The sequence below is a fragment of the Heterodontus francisci genome, chromosome 1, assembly GCF_036365525.1.
Source record: "Heterodontus francisci isolate sHetFra1 chromosome 1, sHetFra1.hap1, whole genome shotgun sequence".
NCBI lineage: Eukaryota > Metazoa > Chordata > Chondrichthyes > Heterodontiformes > Heterodontidae > Heterodontus > Heterodontus francisci.
Window position 1 is genome coordinate 77965716 of NC_090371.1, and position 25465 is coordinate 77991180.

At 44.2% G+C, this 25465-nt stretch overlaps 1 protein-coding gene across 7 annotated transcripts in view; it reads right to left on the minus strand.

Annotated features, from left to right (window-relative positions):
• Positions 1-25465, minus strand: part of LOC137370144 (probable E3 ubiquitin-protein ligase HERC1) — a 480710-nt gene that overhangs the window by 26175 nt on the left and 429070 nt on the right. For all 7 annotated transcript variants that reach the window (XM_068032400.1, XM_068032409.1, XM_068032373.1 and 4 more), the window contains 2 exons: positions 9533-9609; positions 7513-7765 (listed from right to left, as the gene is read on the minus strand). In XM_068032400.1, coding sequence (XP_067888501.1) covers positions 7513-7765; positions 9533-9609 — 330 coding nt within the window. The remainder of the gene's footprint in view (positions 1-7512; positions 7766-9532; positions 9610-25465) is intronic.

Consider the following 25465-nt stretch of genomic DNA (forward strand, 5'->3'; position numbering starts at 1 on the left):
ACATCCCATGAAAGAATTAAAAAAAAAATAGGGAGCAGGTAGATGACACAAAGATATGTAGGAAAGTAACTTGTGAAGAGGACATAAGGAGGCTACAAAGGGATATAAAGTGAGTGGGCAAAGACCTGGCAAATGGAGTATAATGTGGGAAAGTGTGAAATTGTCCATTTTGGCAGGAAGAATAAAAAATAAGCATATTATCTAAATGGTGAGAGATTGCAGAGCTCTGAGATGCAGAGGGATCTGGGTGTCCTAATGAATGAATTGCAAAAGGTTAGTATGTAGGACCAGCACGTAATTGGAAAAGCTAAGAGAATGTTATCGTTTCTTGCAAGGGGAATTTAATACAAAAGTAGGGAGAATATGCTTCAGCTATACAGGGTATTGGTGAGACCACATATGGAGTACTGTGTATAGTATTGGTCTCCTTATTTAAAGAGGGATGTAAATGTGTTGGAAACAGTCCAGCGAATGTTTACTAGACTAATATCTGGAATGGGCAGGCTATCTTACGAGGAAAGATTGGACAGGCTAGGCTTGTATCCGCTGGAATTTAGAAGAGTAAGAGGCGACTTGATTGAAACATGCAAGATCCTGAGGGGTCTTGACAGGGTGGATGTGGAAAGTATGTTTCTCCTTGTGGGTGAATCTAGAACTCGGGGTTACCGTTTAAAAATATGGAACTCTCTTCTTCAAAAGGCAGTGGAAGCAGAGTCTGTGAATATTTTTAAGGCAGAGGTAGATAGATTCTTGATAAGCAAGGGGATGAAGGGTTATCGGGGGTAGATGGGAACGTGAAGCAATCAGTTCAGCCATGAACTTACTGAATGGCGGAGCAGACTCGAGGGCCGAGTGGCCTACTCCTGCTCCTAATTCATATGTTCCTATGTTCGTGATTGGTAAGTTTTAAGGTTTCTTTTCTCCCCCTTTCTAAACTGGGGCAGTAGTTCAAACTGGTACAGCGGAGATATAAGAACAAAGAACAGTACAGCACAGGAACAGGCCATTCGGCCCTCCAAGCCTGCGCCAATCTTGATGCCTGTCTAAACTAAAACCGTCTGCACTTCCGGGGACCGTATCCCTCTACTCCCATCCTATTCATGTATTTGTCAAGATGCCTCTTAAACATCGCTATCGTACCTGTTTCCACCACCTCCCCCGGCAGCAAGTTCCAGGCACTCACCACCCTCTGTGTAAAGAACTTGCCTCGCACATCCCCTCTAAACTTTGCCCCTCACACCTTAAACCTATGTCCCCTAGTAATATATGTATTGTTTTAAATTTGTTGCTTAACTAGTTAAACTACTTATAAATAGAAATTATCAGTGATATTTCTGAGCTTGAAACCTAATTAGTTAAATAGAACACAATAGAGATAGCAGGGTAGGCGGTGTGTTGCAGCTGTAGCATGTGGGAGCTGGTGGACACCAGTGTGATCCACTGCAGTAAGCGTCTGCAGTTCGAGGAACTTTGGCTCAGAGCTGATGAGCTGGAGTCTTTCAGACACTGCGATGCAATAGAGATGGAGAAAGTTAGCTGGAAACTTTGTTCCTGGAGGCAGCCATACCCCTTAAGCTAGGTACTTCAGATTTGGTCCATTCTCAGGGACAGGAGGGCGTGACGACGAGTGAGACAGGTATGGGGAGCCAGAAGATAGCACTGGAGGAGCCTCAGCCCTTGCACTTGCCCAACAGGTTTGAGGTTCTTGCAGCTTGTATGGACGAGAGCAGGGACAGCAGGGAGGATGAGCAAACTGACCACAGCACTGTGGTACAGGGGGCCATTTAAGTTGGGGGAAGTGATAAGGAATGTAGCTGTAGTAGGGGACAGTATAGTTAGTGGGATAACTGTTCTCTGCAGCCGAAAGCTGTGCTACCTGGCCGGTGCCAGGGTTAAGGACATCACCTTGGGCCTGGAGAGGAACTTGGGAGTGGGAGGGGAAGGATCAAGTTATCGTGGTTTATGTGGCTACCAACGACATAGGTAGGACTAAGAGAAAAAGTTTCTCCTGAGGGAGTCTGAGCAGCTAGGGGCTAAATTAAAAAACAGAACCACAAAAGGTAATAATTTCTGGATTACTACCTGAGGCATGAGCAAATTGGCATAGGGTAAAATAAGATCAGAAAGTTGAATGTGTGGCTCAAAGATTGTTGTGGGTGAAATGGGTTTCGATTCATGGGACATTGGCACCAGTACTGGAGGAAGAGGGATTTGTACTGTTGGAATGGTCTTCACCTGAACTGCGCTGGGACCCGGCGAATTGTATAACTAGAGCTGTGGAGGCTGAATGGCCTCCTTTTGTGTTGTAAATGACTCTATGACTAGAGAGGGCTTTAAACTAAATAGTGAGGTGCAGGAATCAGGTGAGGGGAAATATAAAAAGTTACAGAGAAAGAGCAAGCAAAAGTAAAGGGTAACGATACGTGTAATGATAACCAGTGTGTGACAGGCAGGGATAGAGTGTACAAACATAAAGTGCACCAGAAAATAAGGTCAGAGTAGGGGAAAATGGTAAAAAGACAGAATTAAAGGCTTTTTATCTGAATGGATGCAGCATTCCTAACAAGATGGATGAATTGATAGGACAAATAGAAATAAATGGGTATATGATAGCCATTACAGAGACATGGTTGCAAGGTGTCCAAAGCTGGGAACTAAATATTCAAGGGTATTTGACATTTTGGAAGATAGGAAGAAAGAAAAAGCAGGTGGAATAGCTCTGTTAATAAAGAATGAGATCAGTACAGTAGTGCGAAATGATCTTAGCTCGGAAGATCAAGATGTAGAATCAGTTATGGTGGAGATAAGAAATAGCAGAGGAAAGAAGTCACTGGTGGGAGTAGTTTATAGGCCCCCTAATGGTAGCTACACTGTAGGACAGAATATAGATCAAAAAATAATGGGTTCTAGCAAGAAAGGTATTGCAATAATCATGGGCAATTTTAATCTTCATATAGATTGAACAAATCAAATTGGCATAAGTAGCCTGGAGGCTGAGTTCATAGGGTGTATTCAGGACACTTTCCGAGAACAACACGCTATCGAACCAACCTGGGAGCAGGCTATTTTAAACCTGTTAATGTGTAATGAGACCGGATTAATAAATGACCTCATAGTAAAGGATCCTCTAGGCAAGAGTGCTCATAACATGATAAAATTTCACATTCAGTTTGAAGGGGAGAAGTTTGGTCAGAAACTATTGTCTTAAACTTTAATAAAGGCAATTACAAGGGTATGAAGACATAGTCGGCTATAGTCAGAACATAGGTTAAAAGGTAAGATGGTAGAGAAGCAGTGGCAGACATTTAAGGAGAGACTTCATAATTCTCAACAAAGATATATGCCATTGGGAAAGAAAACTCTGAGAAGGATGTACCATCTGTGGCTAACTAAGGAAATTAAGGGTGATATCAAATTGAAAGAAAAGGCGTAAAATGCTGCAAGGATTAGTGGTAGGCCAGAAGATTGGGAAAATTTTAGAAACTAGCAGAGGATGACTTAAAAGAAGTGGGAGAAATTGGATGATGTGAGTAAACTAGAAGAAATATAAAAACAGACAGTAAAAGCTTCTACAAATATATAAAAACGAAGAGAGTAGCTAAAGTAAGTATTGGTCCCTTGAGGATGAGACTGGGGAATTAATAACGGGAAACAAGGAAATGGCAGAGACTAAGAACAAGTATTTTGTATCTGCTATCACACACACAAGAAGTGCGATGATATGGAAATTATGAACAAAATCTGAAGAGTTATTAAAAACTGACTTTATCTTTTTAAAAAAAATGGACTTTACTTTTAAAAAGTGAACAATACTCCAAATGGCCACTGAAGGAAAAAACACTTGGCCTTTGCATATTCAAACTGTCTGACAAAGGGAAATCTTCAAAGCTAAGAGGTGTCAATTGCCCCATCCTACACCCATCCTAAAATATTCCAGAATTGAATGGGTTTTTCTTCTGAAACAAAGGAGGTGTGAAATAGCAACGTCCTAGGCTATTGTACCAAAGCGTTTCCTATCTGGATGCAAGATGTAAAACAAGTTTATCTTAAAAAGCAGTCTACAGAAAGATACCGAAGCAAGCAGCATCCAGAAGCTTGTTTCCAGCAAACCTGAAGGCATATGCCCTGTTGTAGAATTCAGCATCTACACTATACAGCGGTGAACTAGAAGTGATCCACTTACTTCAACTGAACTTTCAACCAAGAGAGAAATCTACAATTACCTCAGGCCTACAACCAACTAGAATTAGATTTCCAAGAAGAATTCAACAGGTTTGCTGTGACCTCCCCTGAAACTTTATCCCACTTATAATTGCTTACTCCTTTTTTCCTCTCAATCTGTCGTGTGTGTGTGTGTTTGTGTGCACACGCACGTGTGATTGAGTGTGGATGCGGTAGCGACAATTTCAGGATAAGGCATATTGATCAAAAAACAATTGATTTTCTGTTTTTAAACCTACAACAAAACCTGCTGCTGTCTGTTTAATTGACACGTAAAACACCAAGACGTAAAACCCTAACAACAAAACACATTTGCTGCGGTCAGATGGGAGTTGAATGGTGGAAACCACCCAAACTTCACCACCTTGCTGTAAGACAGAAAAAGCATTCCAAGAATAGCAGAAAATCAAGAGGTAAAAGTGAGGGAGGGACTTAAAACAATCATGAGAGAAAAAAGTACTAAAACTAATGGAACAAAAGGCTGACAAGTCCCCTGGACCTGATGGCCTGCATCCTAGGGGCTTAAAAGAAATGGCTGCAGAGATAGTGGATGCATTGGTTGTAATCTTCCAAAATGCCCGAGATTCTGGAAAGGTCAGTGTATTGGAAAACCAAAAATGCAACCTTTCTATTGAAGTAAGAGGAGCAGGGTGGGTGCGGGGGTGGTGGTACAGAAAGCAGGAAACTATAGGCCAGTTAGCCTAACACCTATCATTGAGAAAATGCTAGAATCCATACTAAGGAAGTAGTAGCAGAACATTTAGAAAATCATAATGCAATCAGGCAGAGTCAATATGGTTTTATGAAAGGGAACACATGTTTGACAAATTTATTTGAGTTCTTTGAGGATGTAACAAGCAGTGTGGATAAAGGGAAACCAGATGATGTCGTACATTTGGACTTCCAAAAGGCATTTGATAAGCTGCCACATAAAAGGTTACTACACAAGCTAAGAGCTCATAGTGTTGGGGGTAATATATTAGCATGGATAGAGGATTGGCTAACTAACAGAAAACAGAGTCAGGATAAAAGTACATTTTCAGGTTGGCAAACTGTAACTAGTGGAGTGCTGGGGCCTCAACTACTTACAATCTATATTGACTTGGATGAAGGGACTGTTTGTAGCCAAATCTGTGGATGATACAAAGGTAGATAGGAAAGAAAGTTGTGAGGAGGACACGAAGTGCAGTATAATGTGGGTAAATGTGAGGTTATCCACTTTGGCACTAAGAGTAGAAAAACAGAATATTACTTACACGGGGAGAGACTGCAAAATGCTGTGGTACAGAGGAATCTGGATATCCTTGTACATGAATTACAAAAAGTTAGCATGCAGGTCCAGTCAGTAATTAGGAAGGCAAATGGAATGTTGGGATTTATTGCAAGGGGGATGGAGTATAAAAGTCGAGAAGTCTTGCTACAACTGTACAGGGAATTGGTGAGACCACACCTAGAGTACTGTGTACAGTTTTGGTCTCTACTTAAGGAGGGATATACTTGCATTGGGAGTAGTTCAGAGAAGGTTCACTTCGCTGATTCCTGGGTGAAGGGTTTGTCTCATGAGGAAAGGATGTTCAGGCCGGGCCTATACTCGGAATTTAGAAGAATGAGAGGGAACCTTACTAAACAAATCATAGCATAGAAGGTTTATGGTGCACAGAGGCCACTTGGCCCATCATGTCTGTGCCAGCCAAAAAACGTTCCACCCATTCTAATTCCACCTTCCAGCATTTGGTCAGTAGCCTTGCAGATTACAGCACTTGAGGTGCATATCCAGACTTCTTTCAAATGAATTGAGGGTTTCTGTCTCAACTACTCTTTCAGGCAGTGAGTTCCAGTCCCCTGCACGCTCTGGGTGAAAAATACTTTCCTCATCTCCCCTCTAATCTTTATGCTAATCACTTTAAATCTATATCCCCTAGTCACAGACCTCTCTGCTAAGGTAGATAGGCCCTTCACATCAACTCTATCCAGGCCCCTCACAATTTTGCACATCTCAATCAAAACTCCCTTCAGCCTTCTCTGTTCCAAGGAGAACAACCCCAATCTTTCCTCATAGATGCATTTTTTCAGTCCTGGCAACATCCTTGTAAATCTCCTCTGTACCCTCTCTAGTGCAATTACATCCTTTCTTTAATAAGGTGACCAGAACGGCACACAGTACTCAAGTTTGGCCTAACCAATGATTTATACAGTTCCAGCATAACCACCCTGCTCTTATATTCTGTACCTCACCTAATAATGGAAAGGATTCCATATGCCTTCTTAACCACCATATTGACCTGTCCTGCTACCTTCAGAGATTTGTTGTAATTTACTCCAAGGTCCCTCACTTCCTCTACACCTCTCAGTATTTTTCCATTAAACTTGTATTCCTTTGCCTTATTTGACCTCCTCAAATGCATCACCTCACACTTCTCCAAGTTGAATTCCATTTGCCACTTTTCTGCCCATCTGAACAGACCATCAATATCTTCCTGCAGCCTACATCTATCCTCCTCACTGTCTACCACATGGCCAATCTTTGTGTCCTCTGCAAACTTCTTGATCATACCCCCCACATTTACTTCCAAACCGTTAATATATGTATCACAAAAAGCAGGGAACCCAGTATGGAGCCCTGTGGAATGCCACTGCATATAGTCCTCCAATCGCAGAAACACCCTTTGTTTCCTGCCACTGAGACAATTTTGTATTCACCTTGCAACATTTCCCGGGATCCCATGGGATTTTCTTTTTTTAACCAGTCTGCTACCTTGCCAAAAGCCTTGATAAAACCCATACAGACCACATATGTACCCCAGGCTGTTAAAAGAAGCAAGAGAGGAAATAGTCTGAGTATCATTTTCCAGTCCTCACTGGATACAGGTGTGGTGCCGGGGGATTGGAGGACTGTTAACATTGTACCTCTGTTTAAAAAGGGAGCGAGGTTTAGACCAAATAATTACAGGCCAGTCAGTCTAACCTCAGTAGTGGGCAAATTATTGGAATCTATTCGGAGAGACAGGATAAACTGTCACTTGGAAAGGCACAGATTAATCAAGGATAGTCAGCACAGACTTGTGGGGAATGATCTACCCTCTGGTCAGTGCTTCAAGGTGAGACTAGAAATCCCGTATATTGGGAGGTGGATGTCTATGTTTACTATTCTACCAGAGTGCTGACACACAAACGGACCGATTAATTTCAGTGTAATGTCTTTAATTTCAATGGCTTGAATAGCCTAATGCAAATCAGTCCAGTGGCAAAGGAAGTTACAAAACGGAACTACAAACCTGGCATAGCCCTTACCTCCAAGAAATTTTCCTCTGTTATCCCACTATTGTCCAAATTCAAGATTCCATACAAGTTCCGAATGTAAAGCAAGTCAACCTCCTCCAAATCTTCAGATGTGAGTGGGATTGAGCAGAGCTGTTTCCACACAAATGGTGCGAGGTGTAGGTCCAATGGTTTCTTGGTCCGAATAGCCACAGCCATCAGGATTCCCAAAAACCTAAACAACTGGAGGTGTTCATCAGTACAAGCTGATGGATTAAGCAAGAATCTGGAAGAAAAAGTACAGGGGTTTAATGAGAATTTTAATTTGATTCGATCTGTATATTCCTAGCACCACATGCCTTTTAATGGCCAGTAGTGCCGCCATGTGATCTATTCTTTGTGGCACCGACCCCACTCCAAAGATGCATGTGAGTTCAATTGTCTCAGATTCTCCTCCTTTGTTGGGTTCATGAGTCCTCTCAACATCATGGTAAGATCAAGATACATCAACTCTGATACATGTGTCAGCCCTGCTTCCGTGGTAGCTTTGTCAAAAGTTTGTGGATTTAAGTTTCATTCTAGACCTTCAGCACATAGCACAGTTGAAGATCCTGTTTTACTGATTAGATATGAAGTCCAGGTCCTATCTGTAGTCTTAGGCAGATGCAACTGATCCCACTGTACTATTTAAAGATAAGGATGGCAGATCTCCCAGTATTCAGGCCAATATTGATCCTTCAACCGACTTCAGTAAAACTTTACTTACTCACCAAAGCTCAGTTTGAGTTCTGCCAGGAACACGCCACTCAAGACCTCACTACATCCTTTATTGAAACATGGACCAAAGACCTAAATTCCAGAGGTGAGGTGAGTGACTGACCCTGACATTAAGGCAGCATTTGACCGAGTCAAGGAGCCCAAGTAAAATTGAAGTCTATGGGAATCATGGCTGGAGTCATGCCTAGCATAAAGGAAGATGGCCAATCATCTCAACACTAGGACATCGTTGCAGAGTTCTTCATGGTAATGTCTTAGGCCCAACCATCTTCAGCTGCTGTGTCCACATGCACAAAACCTAGATAACATTCAGGCTTGGGCTGATAAGTGGCAAGTAACAATCGCACCACACAAGTGCCAGGCAATGACCATCTCCAACAAGAGAAAGTCTAATCACCTTTGCTAGACAATCAATGGTGTTACCATCTCTGGACCCCTCAACATCAACAACATCCTGGAGAGTCATCATTAACCAGAAACTTAACTGCAGGAGCCGTATAAATACTGTGGCTACAATAGGTCAGCGGCTTGGTATTCTGCAGCGAGTAACTCACCCCCTAATTCTTCAAAGCCTTTCCACCACTTACAAGACACAAGTCAGGAGTGTAATAGAATATTCTGCACTTGCCTGGATGAGTGCAGCTCCATCAAGAAGCTCAACATCATCCAGGAAAAAGCAGCTTGACTGGTACCACATCCACCACCATTGCACAGCAGTGTGTACCATCTACAAAAGGTACCAAGGCTTCTTTGACAGCACCTTCCAAAACTGTGATCTCCAGTGCCTCGAAGAAAAAGGGCAGCAGGCTCATAGGAACTCTACCACCTGCACATTCCCCCCCGCCCCCAAGTCTCACACCATCTTTACTTGGAAACATATTGTCGTTCCTTCATCGTCGCTGGGTCAAAATCCTGGAACTTCCTACCTAACACTAATGTGGGTGTACATACATCACATGGACTGCAGCTGTTCAAGGCGGCAGCTTACCACCACCTTCCCAAGATCTATTAGGGATGGGAAATAAAAGCTGGCTTTGCTAGCAATGCCTACATCCCACGAATGAATAAAACAAAAAATTATCTGGTCATTAATCACAGCAAATTTTGTGGGGTTTTGCTATGTACAAATTGGTGACATGCTTCGCCATATGAACTATATGAGTTACTACTTACTCTTTAAAAGTAGTTAGCTTTAAAGGGATGTGCTGAGGTTATGAAAAGAGCTACTTATGTACAAGTACTTTCTTTCATAATTAAAATAAAGTATCCTATTCACCTGTCTCTATTGCTGCCAACTTCTGCAGTGCCATTTGGTGTCGCAATCAGTAGATCAACCACTCCTGTTTCCAATTCCTGGAAAATAAAATAGGTTGAAAAGTAAATTGTTGATAACAGAAATTGCAGTTTATACCTGAACATATTCTCTTAACTGTCTTCACACTGAGAATACCCTCCATTTTGTTATGCGGCATTACTACCGTGCTAAATAGGATAGATTCCGAACAGATCTAGCAGCTCAAAACTGGGCATCCATAAGGTTCAATGGACCATCAGCAGCAGAATTGTAGCAGAATCAACAATCTGTAACCTTATAACCCAGCATATCCCTCTCTCACTCTACCATTACGACCAAGCCAAGGGATCAACCCTGGTTCAATAAAGAGTGCAGAAGAGTATGCTAGGAGCAGCACCAGGCATACCTAAAAAAATGAGGTGTCAACCTGGTGAAGCTACAACACAGGACTACTTACATGCCAAATAGCAGAAGCAGTATGCGAAGCCAGAGCTAAACAAACCCGCAACCAATGGATCAGATCAAAGTTTTGCAGTCCTGCTACATCCAGTCGTGAATGGTGGTGGACAATTACACCGCTAACAGGAGCAGGAAGCTCCACAAATATCCCCATCCTCGATGATGGAGGAGCCCAGCACATCAGTGCAGAGGAACAGGCTGAAGCATTTGCAACCATCTTCAGCCAAAAGAGCAGAGTGGATAATCCATCTCGGCCTCCACCCGAGGTCCCCAGCATCATAGATGCCAGTCTTCAGCCAATTCGATTCGTTCCACATGATATCAAAAAACGGCTGAAGGCACTGGATGCAATAAATCTATGGACCCTGGCAACATCCTGGCTGTAATACTGAAGACTTGTGCTGCAGAACTAGCCGTGCCTGTTGCCAAGCTGTTCCAGTACAGCTTCAATACTGGTATCTACCCAGCAATGTGCAGAATTGCCCAGCTATGTCCTGCCCACAAAAAACAATCTGGCCAATCGCCAGGCCATGAGTCTACTCTCGATCATCAGCAAAGTGAAGGAAGGGGTTATTAACAGTGCTATCAAGCTGCATTTGCTCAGCAATAACCTGCTCACTGATGCTCAGTTTAGGTTCCGCCGCTTCTGACCTCTTTACAGCCTTGGTCCAAACATGGACAAAAGAGCTGAACTCAAGAGATGGAGTGAGAGTGATTGCCCTTGATATCAAGGCAGCATTTGACTGAATGTGGCATCAAGGAGCCCTAGCCAAATTGCTCAATGGGAATTGGGGGGGGGGGGGGTGGGGGGGGTGGAAACTCACCATTGTTTGCACAAAGGAAGATGAGTGTGGTGTTGAAGGCTAATCATCTCAGCCCCAGGATATTGCTGCAGGAGTTCCTGAGGGTACTGTCCTAGGCCCAACCATCTTCAGCTGTTCAAGAAAGACCTTCTTCTCTCCATCATAAGATTAGAAGTGGGGATGTTTGCTGATTGTATGATCAGTACCATTCACAACTCCTCAGAAACTGAAGCAGTCCATGTCCATATGCAGCAGGAGCTGGACAACTTTCAGGCTTGGGCTGATAAGTGGTAAGTAACATTCGTGCCACACAAATGCCAAGCAATGATGATTTCAAACAAGAGAGAATCTAACCATCGCCCCATGACATTCAACGGCATTACCATTGCTGAATCCCCCACAATCAACATCCTGGGGGTTTACCACTGACCAGAAACTGAACTGAACCAGCCATATAAATACTGTGGCTACAAGAGCAGGTCAGAGGCTGGGAATTCTGTGGTGAGTAACTTGCCTCCTGAGTCCCCAAAGCCTGTCCATCATCTACAAGGCACAAATCAGGAGTGTGATGAAATACTCCCCACTTGCCTGGATAAGTGCGGCTCCAACAACACTCAAGAGGCTCGACAACATCCAGGACAAAGTAGCCCGCTTGATTATCACCCCATTCACCATCTTAAACATTCACTCCCAGCACCACCGATGCACAGTGGCAGCAGTGTGCACCCTATACAAGATGCACTGCAGCAACTCACCAAGGCTCCTTCAACAGTATCTTCCAAACCCGCAACCTCTTCCACTTAGGACAGGGCAGCAGACACGTGGGCACACCACCACCTGCAAGTTCCCCTCCAAGCCACATACCATCCTGACTTGGAACTATATCATCGTTCCTTCACTGTCACTGGGTTAAAATCCTGGAACTCCCTCCCACCAGCACGGTGGGTGTACCCTTACCTGATAGGCTGCAGCAGTTCAAGAAGGCAGCTCACCGCCACCTTCGCAAGGGCAATCAGGTATGGGCAATAAATGCTGGCCTTGCCAGTGATGCCCACATCCCATGAAACAAATAAAAAAATTACATTCCATATGACATCAAATCGAGGACACTTTATATTAGTATGGGAGATGATTCTCAATGAAGAGATTTCCAAAACAACTGAATCAAATCACAAGGCAAAAAATAATCAGAAAAATGTAATTATGTTCAAATGATGTGAGTTCTAGTTGCTTAGACAAACATATAAAATGCTAATAGGGACTCAAACAAGCAACTGCAGCATTCAGTTTTCCACTAGCTACTGACATAGTCAAATTCATTTGTGATAATGAGAATTACGTTATTTTCAAAACTACATTTCCACAATGTATGGTTAATATAAGAGACAAGATTTTGATGAATTTATGACAAATACTCTATTAAGAAACAGAAAGCCTCCAAAACTAAGGACACCATTGATTACTGCATATTATCTGTTAGGTATACCACGTTAATAACAATTTGCATTTATATAGTGTCTTTAATGTCGAAAAATATCCCAAGATGCTTCACAGAGGCAGAATAAAACAGCCTTTGACCTAAAGATGGTGATACAGGATAGTGACTAAAAGCTTAGTCAAAGAGGTGAGTTTTAGCTAGGGTGTTAAAGGAAGAGAGGAGATGGAGTTGTGGATGGATTTAAGAGGAGAATTCAATAACTTAGGGCCCATGTGTTGCAGACATGGCTGCTAATTTTTTTTATTCGTTCTTGGGATGTGAGCATCACTGGCAAGGCTAGCATTTATTGCCCATCTCCAATTGCCCTTGAGGTGGTGGTGGTGAGCTGCCTTCTTGAACCGCTACAATCCATGTGGTGTAGGTACACCCACCATGCTGTTAGGGAGGGAGTTCCAGGATTCTGACCCAGTGACAGTGAATTAACAGTGATATTGATTCAAGTCAGGATGGTGTGTGATAGAGGCCTGCTACCCGACCCATACCTGACGGGACCCGACGTGTCAGGTTTGGGTCGGGCCGGGCCCATCTTCAGGGTACGGCGCTCGGGCTCAGGTCGGGTAGGGTCGGGCCGGACACACACGATAAGTGCTCTGCTGTTAAGTACTGAAATTTTTAAAAAAAACTTACCTGAGCTGGGAGTCCGGGACGGAACTGAGTCTGCGCAGTGAGCGAGTGACGTCACGCTGACGTCATTGCGCATGCGCTGCAGCTTCGTGGAGATTCCGAGTCCGAAGGTGAGTAAATGGATGGTCCGGTTGGTCTAGGGTCGGGTTCTGGTCGGGTCGGACTCGGGTTCTGGTCGGGTCGGACTCGGGGCAAAATCGGAGGGACTCTGGCGGGTTGGGCTCGGGTTCTTTTTTCCCAACCTGAGTAGGTCTCTAGTGTGTGACTTGGAGGGAACTTGTAGGTGGTGGCGTTCCCATGTGACTGCTGCCCTTGTCCTTCTAGGTGGTAGAGGTTGCGAATTTGGAAGGTGCTGCAGTACATCATGTAGATGGTACACACTGCTGCCACTGTGCTTCGGTGGTGGGGGGAGTGAATGTTTAAGGTGGTGGTTGGGTGCCAATCAAGTAGGCTGCTTTGTTCTGGATGGTTTGAGCTTCTCGAGTGCTGTTGGAGCTGTACTCATCCAGGAAAGCGGAGAGAATTCCGTTATACTTCTGACTTGTGCCTGGTTTTCGGGGTAATATATTAGCATGGATAGAGTATTGGCGAACTAACAGAAAACAGAGTTGGGATAAATGGGGCATTTTCAGGTTGACAAACTGTAAATGGTGGAGTGCCACAGGGATCTGTGCTGTAGCCAAATTTGCAGACGGTACAATGATAGTAACAAAACAAGTTGTGAGGAGGACACAAAGTATCTGCAAAGTAATATAGATAGATTAAGTGAGTGGGAAAAAAAATTGGTGAAGTATAATGTGGGAAAATGTGAGGCCCGCCACTTGGGCAGGAAGAATAGAAAAGGAGATTATTTATATGGAGAGACTGCAGAATGCAGAGGGATCACAAAAAGTTAGCATGTAGGGAAAGCAAGTAATTATGACAACAAATAGAATGTTGACATTTAATGCAAGGGGGATGGAGTACAAAAGTAGGGAAGTCTTGCTACAACTGTACAGGGCATTGGTAAGACTACCTAGAATACTGCACACCATTTTGCTCTCCTTACTTAAGGAGGGATATACTTGCATTGGAAGCAATTCAGAGAAGGTTCACTTGGTTGATTCCGGAGATGAAGGGGTTGTCTTATGAGGAAAGGTTGAGCAGTTTGTGCCTCGAACTCATTGGCATTTAGAAGAATGAGAGGTGATCTTATTTAAACATATAAGAGTCTGAGGGGGCTTGACAGGGTAGGTGCTGAGAGGATGTTTCCACTTGTGGAGGAAATTCAGATCTAGGGGGCAAAATAAGGGGTCTCCCTTTTCAGACAGATGAGGAGGAATTTATTCTCTGAGGGTGTTAATTTTTGGAATTCTCCTCCCCAGTAGCAGTGGAGGCTGGGTCATTGAATATATTCAAAGCTGAGTTAGACAAATGTTTGATCTACAAGGGAATCAAGGTTATAGGTGGGGGGGGGGGGGGGGGGGGGGGGGAGAATGCAGGCAGGAAAGTGGAGTAAAGGTCACAATCAGATCAGCCATGATCTTATTAAATGGTAAAGCAGGCTTGAATGGCCGAATGGCCTGCTCCTGCTCCTATTTCTTTTGGATGGTGGACAGGCTTTGAGAAGGCAGGAGGCGAGTTACTCGCCACCAAATTTCCAGTCTCTGGTCTGCTCTTGAAGCCACAGTATTTATGGCAGGTCCAGTTAAGATTCTGGTCTTTGACGATCCCCAGGATGCTGATGATGTTGGGGGTTTCAGCTATGGTGATGCCACTGATTATCAAGTGAAGGTAGTTAGACATTCTGTTGTTGAAATGGTCATTGCCTGTCACTTGTGTGGTGTGAATGTCATTTGCGTGGTGTGAATGTCATTTGCCACTTATCAGCCCAAGCCTGAATATTGTCCAGGTCTTGCTGCATGTGGGCATAGAGCTTCAGTATCTGAGGAGTTCCAAATGGTACTGAACAATGTACAATCATCAGTGAACATCCCCCCTTATGTAGGAGGGAAGGTCATTGATGAAGCAGCTGAAGGTGTTGGGCCTAGGACACTACCCTGAGGAACTCCTGCAGCAATGCAATGGGGCTGAGATGATTGGCCTCCAACAACCACAACCAACTACCTTTGTGCTAGGTATGAGTCCAACTTGTGCAGAGTTTTCCTCGATTCCCACTGTGTTCAATTTTGCTAGGGCTCCTTGTTGCCACACTTGATTAAATGCTACCTTGATGCCAAGGGCAGTCTCTCACCTCACCTCTAGAATTCAGCTCTTTTGTCCATGTTTGGACCAATACTTTAATGAGGTCTGGAACGGAGTGGCCCTGGCAGAACCCAAACAGAACACTGGTGAGGAGGTTATTGCCAACTATGTGCTGCTTGCCGGTACTGTCGATAACACCTTCCATCACTTTGTGATGATTGAGTGTAGACTGATAGGGTGGTAATTGGCCAGATTGGATTTGTCCTGCTTTTTGTGGACAGAAGAAATAGGAATAGGAGTAGGCCATTCAGCCCCTCAAACATGCCCCGCCAGTCGATAAGACCATGGCTGATCTGTCCCAGGTCTCAACTCCTCTTTCGGGCTTGCTCCGCATAACCCTCGACTCCCCGAGATTTCAAAAATCTATCTACCTCCTCCTTAAATACATTTAGTGATATACCTGGGCAATTTTCCATATTGCCGGGTAGGTGCCTGCTTTGTAGCTGTACTGGAACAGCTCAGCGAAGGGCACGGCTAGTTGTGGAGAACCGGTCCTCAGTACTGCAGCTGGGATGTTGTCAGGGCCCATAGTCTTTGCTGTATCCAGTGCCTTCAGCCATTTCTTGATATCACACAAGTGAATCAAACTGTCTGAAGACTGGCATCTATGATGATGGGGACCTCAGGAGGAGGCCAAGATGCATCATCCACTCAGCACTGCTGGCTGAAGGCAGTTGCAAAGGCTTCAGCCTTGCTTTTGCACTGACGGTCTAGGCTCCTCCATCGTTGAGGATGGGATGTTTTTGGAGACTTCTCCTCTGGTTAGTTTCTTCCTCTATGTTGCTTTCATTGATCTCACCAAAGCCTTTGACCTCGTCAGCAGAAGTGGTCTCTTCAGACTACTAGAAAAGATTGGATGCTCACCAAAGCTACTAAGTATCATCACCTCATTCCATGACAATATGAAAGGCACAATTCAGCATAGCGGCACCTCATCAGACCCCTTTCCAATCTTGAGTGGCGTGAAACAGGGTTGTGTTCTCGCACCAACACTGTTTGGGATCTTCTTCTCCCTGCTGCTCTCACATGCATTCAAGTCCTCGGAAGAAGGAATTTTCCTCCACACAAGATCAGGTGGCAGGTTGTTCAACCTTGCCCGTCTAAAAGCGAAGACCAAAGTACGGAAATTCCGCATCAGGGAACTCCTCTTTGCTGACGAAGCTGCATTAACATCTCACACTGAAGAGTGTCTGCAGAGACTCATCGACAGGATTGCGGCTGCCTGCAATGAATTTGGCCTAACCATCAGCCTCAAGAAAACGAACATCATGGGACAGGACGTCAGAAATGCCCCATCTATCAATATCGGCGACCACACTCTGGAAGTGGTTCAAGAGTTCACCTACCTAGGCTCAACTATCACCAGTAACCTGTCTCTCAATGCAGAAATCAACAAGCGCATGGGAAAGGCTTCCACTGCTATGTCCAGACTGGCCAAGAGAATGTGGGAAAATGGCGCACTGACACGGAACACAAAAGTCCAAGTGTATCAAGCCTGTGTCCTCAGTACCTTGCTCTACGCCAGCGAGGCCTGGACAACGTATGTCAGCCAAGAGCGACGTCTCAATTCATTCCATCTTCGCTGCCTCGGAGAATCCTTGGCATCAGGTGGCAGGACCATATCTCCAACACAGAAGTCCTTGAGGCGGCCAACATCCCCAGCATACACATCCTACTAAGCCAGCGGCGCCTGAGATGGCTTGGCCATGTGAGCCGCATGGAAGATGGCAGGATCCCCAAGGACACATTGTACAGCGAGCTCGTCACTGGTACCAGACCCACCGGCCGTCCATGGCTCCGCTTTAAAGACGTCTGCAAACGTGACATGAAGTCCTGTGACATTGATCACAAGTCGGGGGAGTCAGTTGCCAGCGATCGCCAGAGCTGGCGGGCAACCATAAAGGCGGGGCTAAAGCGTGGTGAGTCGAAGAGACTTAGCAGTTGGCAGGAAAAAAGACAGAAGCGCAAGGACAGAGCCAACTGTGTAACAGCCCCGACAACCAATTTTATCTGCAGCACCTGTGGAAGAGTCTGTCACTCTAGAATTGACCTTTATAGCCACTCCAGGCGCTGCTGCACAAACCACTGAACACCTCCAGGCGCTTACCCATTGTCTCTCGAGACAAGGAGGCCAAAGAAGAAGAAGTTGTTTAATTGTCCACCACCATTCATGACTGGATGTGGCAGGACTCCAGAGCTTTGATCTGATCTGATGGTTCTGAGTTCACTTAGCTCTGTCTATAGCATGCTGCGTCCGCTGTTTAGTGTGCATGTAGTCCTGTGTTGTAGCTTCACTAGTTTGGCATATCATATTTAGGTATGTCTGGTGCTGCTCCTGGCATGCTCTGCTACACTCATTGAACCTGGGTTGGTCCCCTGGCTTGATGGTAACAGCAGAGTGAGAGATATGGCAGGCCACAGGTTACAGATTGTGGCTGAATACAATTCTGATGCTACTGATGGCCTACAGCGCCTCATGAATGCCCAGTTTTGAATTGTTAGATCTATTCTGCATCAATTCCAATTAAGTACAATGGTAGTACCACACAAGATGGAGCATGTCCTCAGTGTGAAAACGGGAATTCTTCTCCACAAGGACTGTGGGGTGGTCACTTCTGCCAATAATGTTATGGACAGATGCATCTATGACCGGTAGATAGGTGAGGACAAGTAGGTTTTCCCTTCTTGTTGGTTCCCTCACCACCTGCTGCAGGCCCAGTGTGGCAGATACACCCTTCAGGACTCAGCCAGCTAGGTCAGCAGTGGTTCTACTGAGCCACTCTTGGTGATGGATATTGAAGATGCCACCTAGAGTATAATCTGTGCCCTTGCTACCCTCCAAGCCCTTGCTTCTTCAAACTGATGTTCAACATGGAGGGGCACTGATTCATCAACTGGGAGGATGGATGGTAGGTGGTAATCAGCAAGAGGTTTCCTTGCTCATGTTTGATCTGATACCATGAGACCTCATGGGGTCTGTCTCAATGTTGAGGACTCCCAGGGCCACTCCCTCCCAACTGTATGCCACTGTGCTGCCACCTGCTGGTGGGACAGGACCTACCCAGGGATGGTGATGGAGGAGTGTGGGCCATTGGCTGCAAGGTATGATTCAGTGAGTATGACTACGTCAGGACTGTGGGACAGCTCGCTCAATTTTGGCACAAGTCTCCAGGTGTTGGTGAGGTGGACTCTGCAGGGTCTTCTGGGCAGGGTGGGCCTTTGTTGTTTCCGGTGCCTCGGTCGATGCCTGGTGGTCCATCCGGTGTTACTCTTATTTGACTTTTCTTTCACCGTTTAATACAACTGAGTGGCTTGCTAAGCTATTTCAGAAGGCATTTAAGAGTCAACCATATTGCTGTGGGTCTGGAGTCACATGTAGGCCAGATCAGGTAAGGATGCATATTTCTTCCCCTGAAGGACATTAGTGAACCAGATGGGTTTTTACGACAATCTGGTAGCTCCATGATTTTTAATAAGACTAGCATTTTATTCCAGATTTATTAATGTATTGAATTTAATATCCCTCAGCTGCTTGGTGGGATTTGAACTCCGGTCTCTGGAGCATTAGTCCGTACCTCTGGATTACTAGTCCAGAAACATTACCACTATGCTGCCAAAAAGGGAATGCAAAAGAGGCCAGAGTCAGATGAAGAGACAGTTTGGAGGGAGAGGATATAGGGTTGGAGGAAGTTATAAGGATATGGAAATGGAAGGCCATGAGGGATTTAAACACAAGCATGAGAATTTAAAATTTCAGATGAAGTATTGAGAGCCAATGTAGAACAGCACAGCGGGTGATCAGTGAGTGGGACTCGATCTGTGATACAGTAGGACAGTAGAGTCTTGGATGAGCTGAAATTTACAGAGAATGAAGGGTGGGAGACTGGTCAGGAGACCATTGACAGTGAAGCCTAGTGTTGATAAAGGCATGGACAAGGGTTCCAGTAGCTGAAAGCTGGTGATGTTATGGAGGTGTAAGTGCACAGATTTTGTGATGAAGGAGATGTAGGGTTGAAAGCTCATCCTTATTCCTTACCATACATGCTGAATGCAAGATTATTTATGCTTTAAAGACCCCAAATTCCATCATAAGATACATCTTTTATGGCTCTCCTACTGTAATAGGCAGTTATATGGCACATTTTTGAAAGTTTAAGTCGACAAAGGTGAGTATGCAGAACAGTGGAACAGAAACTGTAACATATTTTATAGGTGTAATTTACTGAAACAATGGGAAAAAACTTAGTCCGATAGTAGAATTGTACATCTATGGCTACTATATGGTGCCAAATTCTTAAAAACAGTTTCATCTCCATAAAAAGTGGATGATGCCCCAAAGAATTTAATGTTAACTGTGTGCGTTCCTTATACGAGTACCCCCAAGTCTCTCTGAACTTGACCACTTACCAGTTTCATACCCTTTAAAAAAATATTCTGCTTTTCTATTTTTATGACCACAGTGAACAACTTGACACTTCCCTACATTATACTACATTTGCCATCTTGTTGCCCACTCACTTAACCTGTCTATAATCTCTTTGCAGCCTCTCTACGGTCCTCTCCGCAGCTTGCCTATCCACCGAGCTTTGTATCATCAGCAAACTTAGATACATTACTCTCTGTGTCTTCATCCAAGTCATTAATATAGAATGTAAATAGCTGAGGCCCCAGCACTGATCCTTGCGGCACCTCACTATTCACTGCCTGCCAACTTGAAAATGCCCCATTTAAGCCCATTCTCTGCTTCCTGTCGGTTAACCAATCCTCTATCCACACTAATTTATTACCTCCAACACCATGAGCCCTTATCTTGCCTATTAATCTTTTATGTGGCACCTTATTGAATGCCTTTTGGAAATCCAGGTATACTACATCTACTGGTTCCCCTTTATCTGCCCTACTAGTTACATCCTCACAAAAACTCAGATCTGTCAAACAGGATCTCCATTTAGTAAAACCATGCTGACTTGTTCTAATCATACTATGCTTTCCCAAGTGCAATGTTAAGACTTCTTGAAAAACTGTTTCCAGCATCTTCCCAATGACTGATGTTAGGCCAACTGGCCTGTAGTTCTTCATTTCTTCTCTACCTCCTTTCTTGAAAAGCAGTGCAACATTTGCTAACTTCCAATCTGACGGGACCATTCCTGAATCTAAGGAATTCTGGAAAATCAGAACAAGTGCATCCACTATCTCTGCAGCTATTTCTTTTAGATCCCAAGGATGTAGGCCATCTAGTCCCAGGGATTTGTCAGATTTTAGTCCTTCAAATTTCTCCAATACTTTTTCTCAGCTGGTATCAATTTGCTCAATTTCCTCACTCTTCTGGCATCGAGCTTACTGCCTATTTCTGGTATGGAACTCGTGTCTTCTACTGTGAAGACAGACACAAAATATATTTGTTCAATGCCTCTGCCATTTCCTCACTCCCCATGATGATTTCTCCTCTCTGCCTCTATGGGACCAATGTCTACTTTAGCTACTCTCTTCCTTTTTATGTACTTACAAAAGCTCTGACAATCTGTTTTTATATTTGCTGGCTAGTTTACTCTCATATTCTATTTTTTCCCATATCAACAACTTTTTGGTGACCCTTTGCTGGTTTCTAAAACACTCCCAATCCTTAGACTTGCTAGTTTTATTTGCAACATTGTAAGCCTCTTCTTTTAGTGTAATACTCTCCTTAACTTTCTGAGTGAGCCACAGATGGATCTTTCTTGAGTTTTTGTTTTTGAATGGAATGTACTTTTGTTGAACCCTTTGAATTGTTTCTTTAAATGTTTCCCACTGTTCATTTACCACCATACCTTCCAGTCTATTTACCCAATTAACCTTAGCCAGTTCTCCCCTCATAACTTTATAATTGGCTTTGTTTAAATTTAAGGTTCTTGTTTGTGATTGAAATGTGTCACTTTCAAACTTAACATGAAATTCAATGGTATTATGATCACTATTGCCCAGTGGATCGTTTACTATGACATTGCTTATTAACCCAGCTTCGTTACACAATAAGAGATCCAAGATAGCGTTATCCCTAGTCGGTTCTACAATGAAATACTCCAAGAAACTATCATACAAACATTCTACACCTCATCTTCTAGACCACTGTTGTCAATTTGATTGTCCCAGTCTATATGCAGATTAAATTCCCCCACAATTAATACATTACCTTTTTTTACACATACCAATAATTTCCTGTTTAATGTTCTGTCCAATAATATAACTACTTTTAGGGGGCTTCTAAACTACTTCCACCAGTGTTTTCTGCTATTCCTAATTTCCACCCAAACTGATTCTACTTCATGATCTTCTGAGGCTATATCCCTTCTTGTTAATGTCCATATGCCATTCTTTACTATCAGGGCTACCCCTCCTCCTTTGCCATTCTGTCTGTCTCTCCGAAATATTGTGTACCCTGGAATATTCATTTCCCAACCTTGATCTCCTTGTAACCATATCTCGGTAATGGCAATTAGATCTAGATCATTTACCTCTATTCGTGCCACTAGTTCATCTATCTTATTACAGATGCTTCGTGTATTCAGATAAAGGAACTTTAATTTCATTTTTTACCTCTATTCCCTGCAATGACCTTATTTGCCAATGTACAATTTGTGTTAAAACTCTCTGCCCCTTCCTGTCCCATTCTGTTGGGAGTTACCCACATCACTGCTCCGATGCCCTGACCTCTCTCTTTGGATTTCTATATTTCCCTTTTCCCAAACCCTCCCTCCCCTCTGTTAGTTTAAAGCCCTGTCCACAGCCCTAGTTATGCAATTGGCCAGGACACTGATTCCAGCCCGGTTCAAGTGAAGCCCATCCTAACGGAATAGCTCCCTCTTCCCTGAGTACTGATGCCGGTGCCCCAAGAATCAAGACCCTTTCTTCCCACACCACTCGTTGAGCCATGCATTTAGTTCTCTAATCTGCTTGACCCTGTGCCAATTTGCGTGTGGCTCAGCCAACAATCCGGAGATAATTACCTTTGATGTTCTGCATTTTAGTTTGGACCCTAACTCCTCAAATTCTCTAAGCAGAACATTTCTGGTTCTGTTATTGGTTCCCACATGGACCACAACAACATAATAGGAACATAAGAAATAGGAGCAAGAGTAGGCCGTCTGGCCCCTTGAGCCTGCTCCGCCATTCAATAAGATCATGGCTGATCTTTTCGTGGTCTCAGATCCACTTACCCACTCTCTCACCGTATCCCTTAATTCCTTTATTGTTCAAAATGATATCTACCTTAGCTTTAAAAACGTTTACTGAAGTAGCGTCAACTACTTCACTGGGCAAGGAATTCCATAGATTAACAACCCTCTGGGTGAAGAAGTTCCTTCTCAATTCAGTCCTAAATCTGCTCCCTCTAATCTTGAGGCTATGCCCTCTTGTCCTAGCTTCACCTGCCAGTGGAAACATCCTCTCTACTTGTATCTTATCTATTCCCTTCATAATTTTATATGTTTCTATAAGATCCCCCCTCATTCTTCTGAATTCCAATGAATATAATCCCAATCTACTCAGTCTCTCCTCATAAGCCAACCCCCTCAACTCTGGAATCAACCTAGTGAACCTCCCCTGCACGCTCTCCAGTGACAGTACATCCTTTTTCAAGTAAGGAGACCAAAACTGCACACAGTACTTCAGGTGCGGCCTCACCAGTACCTTATACAGCTGCAACATAACCTCTCTGCTTTTAAACTCAATCCCTTTAGCAATGAAGGACAAAATTCCATTTGCCTTCCTAATTACTTGCTGTACCTGCAGACCAACCTTCTGCGATTCATGCACAAGGACACCCAGGTCCCTCTGCATAGCAGCATGCTGCAACTTTTTACCATTCAAGTAATAATCCTTATTACTGTTACTCCTACCGAAATGAATGACTTCACATTTATTAACATTGTATTCCATCTGCCAGACCTTTGCCCACTCTCAATGTATCTATGTTCCTCTGCAAAGTTTCACAGTCATCTGCACACTTTGCTCTGCCACTCATCTTAGTGTCATCTGCAAACTTTGACACCCTACACGTGGTCCCCAACTCCAAATCATTAGAATTAGAACATTACAGCGCAGTACAGGCCCTTCGGCCCTCGATGTTGCGTCGACCTGTGAAACCATCTGACCTACACTATTCCATTTTCATCCATATGTCTATCCAATGACCACTTAAATGCCCTTAAAGTTGGCGAGTCTACTACTGTTGCAGGCAGGGCGTTCCACGCCCCTACTACTCTCTGAGTAAAGAAACTACCTCTAACATCTGTCCTATATCTATCACCCCTCAACTTAAAGCTATGTCCCCTCGTGTTTGCCATCACCATCCGAGGAAAAAGACTCTCACTATCCACCTGAACCAGATGGGTTTTTACAACAATCGACAATGGTTTCATGGCCATCATTAGACTAGCTTTTAATTCCAGATTTATTAATTAAATACAAATTCCACCTTTTGCTGTGGTGGGATCTATATAAATTGTAAATAGTTGCGGTCCCAACACCGATCCCTGAGGCACACCACTAGTGGCTGATTGCCAGCCAGAATAGCACTCATTTATCCCCACTCTCTGCTTCCTGTTAGTCAACCAATCCTCTATCCATGCTAATACTTTACCCCTAACGCCATGCATCCTTATCTTATGCAGCAGCCTCTTGTGCGGCACCTTGTCGAAGGCCTTTTGGAAATCTAGGTACACCACATCCACTGGGTCCCCATTGTCCACCTTGCTCGTAATATCTTCATAGAATTAAAAAAGATTTGTCAAGCATGACCTGCCCTTCATGAACGGGACAATTTCTATCGAGATGCCCTGCTATTTCTTCCTTGATAATAGACTCAAGCATCTTCCCCACTACAGAGGTTAAGCTAACCGGTCTATAATTCCCCATCTTTTGTCTACCTCCCTTCTTAAACAGTGGCGTCACGTCTGCTGTTTTCCAATCTGCTGGGACTACCCCAGAGTTCAGCGAATTTTGGAAAATTACCGCCAGTGCACCTGCTATTTCTCCCGCCATCTCTTTTAGTACCCTGGGATGCATTCCATCAGGGCCAGGAGACTTATCAATCCTTAGCTCCATTAGCTTGCCTAACACTACCTCTTCCGTAATAATGATTGTTTCCAGGTCCTCACCTACGTTCGTCTCTTTGTCAATTACTGGCATGTTATTAGTGTTCTCCACTGTGAAGACCGATACAAACAACTGGATCCTCCCCCTCCCACTTCCTCCCCAGCTAACCCTGGCACTGGGCAGGCAACACAGCCATCTGAGCTTCCGGTTGCAGCTACAGAGATCAGTATTGATCTCCCTGACTATACTGTCTCCTATCACTACCACATTTCTCTTCACTCCCCCCACTGGAATGGCATCGTTCACCATGGTGCCATGGTCAGTCCGCTCATCCACCTTGCAGTCCTTTTCTTCATCCACACAAGTAGCAAGGACCTCGTACCTGTTGGACAAGGTCAGAGGCTAAAACTCCTCCATGACTACATGATTCCCCTTACCTGCCTCACTCACAGTCACATCCTCCTGTCCCTGACCATTGGCCATCTCTAATGTTCTCCCTACTCTAAGGGGTGTAACTGCCTCCTGGAACAAAGTGTCCAGGTAACTCTCCCCCCCCGATGCTCCGCAACGTCTGCAACTCAGTCTCCAGTTTAGCAATTCTGAACTGAAGTTGTGCAAGCTGCAGACACTTACTGCAGACATGGTTGTTTGGGATTGCAGTGCATTCCACAGATTCCCACATGCTGCAGTTGCAGCACACCACCAACCCTGCCATCTCTGTACAACCTTATTTTTTTAATTTGGCAATTAGTTAATATTTCAAATCTGAAGTAATGGAAAGTTGCTCTCAGCTACCTTGGAATCAAAGGAAGATGATTCACCAGCTGCTGGAGGCTAAAAAAGATAGGGAAAGAAGCCTTTCTTTCTCCCTCTGCATTGAATTCCATGTGCACCAAATTTCCAACTTTAGATTAGATTAGAGATACAGCACTGAAACAGGCCCTTCGGCCCACCGAGTCTGTGCCGAACATCAGCCACCCATTTATACTAATCCTACACTAATCCCATATTCCTGCCAATCATCCCCACCTGTCCCTATAATTCCCTACCACCTATCTATACTAGTGACAATTTATAATGGCCAATTTACCTATCAACCTGCAAGTCTTTTGGCTTGTGGGAGGAAACCGGAGCACCCGGAGAAAACCCACGCAGACACAGGGAGAACTTGCAAACTCCACACAGGCAGTTGCCGGAATCGAACCCGGGTCCCTG